Below are 5,563 nucleotides of genomic sequence, written 5' to 3' on the forward strand. Positions count from 1 at the left end.
CCGCTGCACGTGTGGGCACACATGGACCCCCGACCCGTACACGTGTGCACCACAGCAGCCCCCCACCGCTGCACGTGTGGGCACACATGGACCCCGGGATGGGGGAGGCGGACTCACTATGGTTCTGTCAATAGTGTGCAGGTAGTAGGAGACGGGCTTCCCGGTCCATGAGACTGAGCCCTTCAGGGGCGACAGCTCCACAACGCGCATGATGGTGCCGATGTCTGCGCACAGGGGAGCACACACGTGAGCACACAGAGGAGGTGGGGGCGTCATCCTGGAAGGGAGGGCAATCAACAGGGCAGGGACCCCCCAACCTAGAAGGATCTGAGGACAACTGGCAACAAGGCCAGAGCACCAGCAGGCTCCCAACTGGAACTGGTGCCAGTGGGCTGCGTAAAGTCACCACCAAGAGCCCAGACGTCGGGGTGCACCTTGGCTACTCCACCCCCTGCCTGGCCTCCGCAGGTATCATCCAGTCCACAGCGAGCCCCAGGCCTCCGGGCCGGTCTGTGCAGGCCCTCTGACCTGAGCCTATACTCCCTTCATCCTGTGAAGCTCCTCTGAAAAAGGGTCTCACTGTTCAATCCTGTCCTAAGGGTGAGGGGCCAAGACCTAGGACACTGGTGGTTGTCTTGACTGGGGGAGGAGTGGGCAGAAGCACCCCCTGGCGCACAGAATGCACCCCCAGCTCTGGGAAGAGCTCAGTCTGTGAACAAGGCCACAAGGGAGAGCTTGCACAGACAGACAAGTAGGTTCAGATTACACGTCAACAAAGAAAGCTTCTTACCACTCAAGTTCCGACTGTTGATTCGGAAGTTCAGAGGTGCAAAGGGTTTGGAGGATACGATTCTGCCACCTGAAACACAGACGCCAATTACTGCCATTCTCAGAAGAAGGGCACAGCCGGAGGCGTACACACAGCATGCACGGAGGTGCACCCCGCCAACAAGAAGAGGAGGGGCGTGTGCACGCACTGGAGGCGGCGCTCAGGAGGGGACAGACACGAGACAGTCAGCACAGGAAAGGCTGTCAGACTGGGAGCTGGGTGAGCGATGACGGTTCCTAGGTGCCGTCGACTCCCAGTGACCCTGTGAGCACACCTGGCCTGTGCCGTCCTCACAATCTGACACTCTGGAGCCCACTGCTGCAGTCACTGTGTCAATCCACCTGGTTGAGGGTCTTCCTCTCCTTCGCCATCCTTCCACCTTCCCAAGCACCATGTCCAAGGAATAGCTTCTCCTGGGCGCAAGTCCAAAGTATGTGAGGTGAAGCTTGGCTGCACCTTCTCCAAGGCACAGCTATGTTCGTTTGGCAGTCCATGGGATGTTTACGCTCTTCTCCAACACCACAGCTCAAACGCATCGATTCTTCTTCTGTCATCCTTATTCACTGTCCAGCTCTCAGATGCACAGCAAGTGATTGAAAAGACCGTGGTCGGAATTGGGTGCACCTTATTCCTCAAACTGGCTTCATTGCTCCTCAGTAATTCGGAGTGGTGGTCCCTGATTGCAGACTTTTCCAGTGTAATATGTCTCCTGGCTACTCGTATCAAGTGTAGTGATTGTGGATCCGAGTAAGACGTAGCTGTTGACAGTTTCAATCTTTTTCTCCATCTATCACCATGTAGCCTATAGGTCCAGTGGTAAGAATGCTTTTTTAACACTGACATGCAATCCATGTTGAAGGCTGAATGTCTTTGATCTTCTGTAACAACTGTTTCAAGTTCTATTTTTGACAAAGAAAATCGTGTTATCTGCATATTGAAAGTGACTGACGAGTCTTCCTTCGATCCTGACTCCACATTCTTCTTCATAGACTCCAGCTTCTGAAACACTTTGCTCAGCACACAGACTGACTAAGGATGAAGAAAGGTTACAACCCTGATGCATGCCTGCCTTTCTTCATTTTAAACATGTAGTCTTCGTCTGCTCTGGTCACACAATAGCCTCTTGGTCTAAATACTGGTCTAACGTGAGCCCAATGACGTGTGCTGGGATTCCCATTCTTCTCACCGTCAGCCATAACTTGTTACGATCCAGTCAAACGCCTTTGCATAGTCAGTAAACCACAACTAGACATCCTGGATTTCTCTGTTCTCCGCGCAGAGCCATGTGACATCAGCAATGCTATCCCTGGGGCCATGACCTCTTCTGCACTTGCACTTCTGGCATTTCTCATCTGTGTACAGTTCAGCAGGATTCTGCTGGCGTGCGATACGCATGGTACTGTTTATTAATTTCTACCTTCCGCGGGGTCACTTTTCTTGGGGCTGGGAACAAACACAGATCTCTTTCTGTTCATCAGCCAGGCAGCTAAGCCTCCAAATTTCCTGGCACAGACTGGTAAGTGACTCCGGGGTTGCATCTGTCATTTCAAACATGTCAACTGGTGTCCCACCGATTCCTAGGGCCGTATTTTTGCCAGTGTATTCAATGCAGCTTCCACTTCCTTCTTCACGATCATACGGTACTGCAGGAAATCGTCAGTTTGGCCAGTTCTTTTTCTACAGGGCTTCTCTGTGTTCCCTCGACCTTCTTCAGATGGTCATTTTAAGGGTACACATACGTGTAAACACACAAGCAGCACGTGTACACACACACTCAAGCACATCACATGCACACAGAGTTCCCGTCTCACTCCTGGCCTGAAGCTCTTGCAGGAAACCCCGCACCCAGGTTTGGTCCCTAAGTCCCTCCCTATACAAAGGAATGGACAGTGCCCAGGACCAGGGGCACCCACACTCAAGGGGACAGAGAAGGAACTCCTCTGGAGGAGCCCGGGTTCCAGGAGGCCCCCCGTTAGTAATTACGGACACCCTTAAACTAGTTCCTCTTTCTTTATCAGACACACGTGTATGCAGTGTGTGAGCTTTCACTGCTCGCCCAGCTGCCTGCCTCAGCCCCGGGGTCTCAGCTGAGGTGGTAGGGAGGTGGCTGGCAGCCTTGGGAGATGCCTGGCTAGGGGCTCGCTAGGATGCCTCACAGGTAGAAACCCCAAAGTCCCAGGACAAGGTACAGCTGAGTGCAGACAAGAGGCTCGGGCACTGGAGGGCACTTGGTCCCCTCTGCCGACAGAAGGGGCTCAAGGACACGAGTGTCTCCGTCTCAGGCCAGGTCAGCACAGGCCGAGGCCAGCAGGAGGCCAGTCTCTGCGGCCTGCAGCCAGAGGGACTGCTGGCTCACGGCGCCTACCTTACCTTCCTTCATGTTTGCAAATCGTTCCTTCAGCTGGTGATCCACCTCAGGACCAAAGGCAAAGTTATTCACAAATATAACACTGCAAAACAATACTCCAGTTCAGTCCACGGAGGCTCCGTGCAGCCGCCAGTCCTAGCAACCCCGTGACAAGCCCACCCTCCAGGGGGTTTCCTTAGTCTGTGGTCGAACACAGAACTTGCCAAGAAATTGTCCGGGCCTTTGGGCTGCGGGCCCCCTGGGAGGAGCCAGCACTTGGCGCTGAGACACAGCCCCTCCGGCCTGGTGCATGAATGTCACATGCCTTCTGACGTCTAGCTCCACCTGAGCCGTGAGAATGCCCTGGGGCAGGGATCCAGGATGGAACCCGCAAACCTTAGCGCTCCCACAGGGAGCCCAGGGGAGACCCCTCAGGGTGTGTGGGACCCGCCTGCTTCTGTATTCCAGCTCCACCACAGGGAGATGCATGTGTCCTGAGTCCAGGGGTCACCGAGTGCGGCCCCCCGTGTGGCAGTGCTGGGGCCCAGGGAATGAACGTCCTCTAACCCTGAAGGACACGCTAGCCCGCTCTCCCATAGCCGCACGTGCTCTTGGGTGGTGAGGGAGCAGAAGGGTCATGAACTGAGACCCTGGCCCACCCTTCTGCCCTGGCCTTTCGCCTCCTGCCCTGGTCAGCCCCGCAGAGGCTTCCGTGTTGACTTAAAGGCTCTGCAGGCAGCAGAGTTCTAGAAATGTCTACGTGGGTGGCTAACTTGAGGACAAGGCAGCTCTTTCAAAGTGAACCCTCACTCAGGCCCCTGGACGGGTGTGTCATCTCTGAACTGAAACAGAGTGGGGATGCCAATTCAGATGCCCAAGGGGCTTCTTCTGAAGGATGTTTTCTAATCAGGAAGGCTTGCCACATCTCTCAGTACCCTCAGTAGTCAGGAAGTGTAAGAGGGAAGTACCAGGAACATGTCAACAAAGGAGACCGTTCTGAGAGCTGGCAACAAGAGGAAAGCAGAGATGGACACACGGAGGTGACCCCTCTTTGGCTGGCCGAGAACAGGCCTCAATGCCCAGTGTGGTGACAGGGGGACCGTGGACACATCGCGACATGGAACGGGGCCTCACATCACTGCTGTGTGCGGCCAGGGAGAGCAGACCCCCCCCCCCCCGACACACGCCTCCTGTTGATGGCCCTCCGGCCGAGGGAAAACAGGGCGGGAGCAGGACAGAGCACTGCCAGCACAGGATGTCATCTATCATGACAAGGACAGGAGAAGAGGGGCTATGAAGGATCATGTGGTCACTTCTCATGACAAGGGCAGAGGAGGTTAGGACAGGTCCAAGCGATTGCTTGTTGTGATAAAGACAGGAGTTATGACAGGACCAGGCTGTCATCTGTCGTGACAAGGGCAGGAGCAAGGCACTATGAAGGGACAAGCTGTCACTGTTGTGACAGAACAAGTGCCTCCCTGAATCCAGTCTGGAGAAGGAGACAAGGCCTGCGGCTAAGGCATTAGGGTGGGGACGACACCCAGCAGGCACTGAGGCTGAGCTCGGCTGGCCTGTGAGGTCCGTGGCAAGCAGCAGGAGACGTGGCCTCATGGCTGTCCTGACCAGGGGACCCCGTCGTGTGACTGCCTCGCCTCCAGGCCAGTCCTCCCGATGGGGCTGGGGGCCTGCGCTTAGCACCCTGTGCCCGGCACCCTAGGCAAGGCTGGCCCTCAGCACAATCCCCCTCGGCACCCTGCGCCCGGCCCCCTCGGCAGGGCTGGCCCTCAGCACGGCCCCCTCGGCACCCTGCGCCCGGCCCCCTCGGCAGGGCTGGCCCCCAGCACGGCCCCCTCGGCACCCTGCGCCCGGCCCCCTCGGCAGGGCTGGCCCCCAGCACGGCCCCCTCGGCACCCTGCGCCCGGCCCTACCTTGTGTTCGCAATCCGCTCTCGCCACTCTTCTGAGAGGAAATCGCCTCTTTCCAGCTGGAAGGAAGACAAGAAGGAGTGTTGATCCCAGTCCTCCTGGGGCAGCCCGGCCCGCAGAGAGAAGCTGAGACCAGCAGAGCGCCCAGGAGTCGGAGGGACAGCACGGAGCAGGGGCCACGCGGTGACCGCACGGCAGGCCCCCCGAGGCTGGGTCAGAGGGCACGGGGTGTCGGGCAGCACGCTGGGGGGCAGCCACAGGGCACATACGGGGGGCCGAGAGGGGCCCACTTCCACCTCAGCGCAAACACCATCCACAGCCCCCACACAAACCTCAGCGCCCCCTCCCTGAACCCCTCCACAGCCCACACGTGGGGCTGTCCACGCTGTCCACTCCTGCATCTCTTACCACCACAGTCCTACACTCCTCAAACCCCCACGACGCCCACAGCCACCCCAGCCC

The 5,563-nt window shown here is 57.5% G+C and overlaps 1 protein-coding gene across 1 annotated transcript in view; it reads right to left on the reverse strand.

Moving 5' to 3' along the window:
- Nucleotides 1–5,563, reverse strand: part of DOT1L (DOT1-like histone H3K79 methyltransferase) — a 40,525-nt gene that overhangs the window by 19,613 nt on the left and 15,349 nt on the right. Inside the window, exons 8-11 of the mRNA XM_006897979.1 lie at nt 5,105–5,160; nt 3,200–3,279; nt 791–859; nt 118–224 (exon numbers count right to left, since the gene is read on the reverse strand). Of these exons, the coding sequence (XP_006898041.1) occupies nt 118–224; nt 791–859; nt 3,200–3,279; nt 5,105–5,160 (312 nt within the window). The remainder of the gene's footprint in view (nt 1–117; nt 225–790; nt 860–3,199; nt 3,280–5,104; nt 5,161–5,563) is intronic.

Source organism: Elephantulus edwardii, unplaced genomic scaffold (assembly GCF_000299155.1).
Source record: "Elephantulus edwardii isolate Elephantulus edwardi_28Jun2011 unplaced genomic scaffold, EleEdw1.0 scaffold00217, whole genome shotgun sequence".
Taxonomy (NCBI): domain Eukaryota; kingdom Metazoa; phylum Chordata; class Mammalia; order Macroscelidea; family Macroscelididae; genus Elephantulus; species Elephantulus edwardii.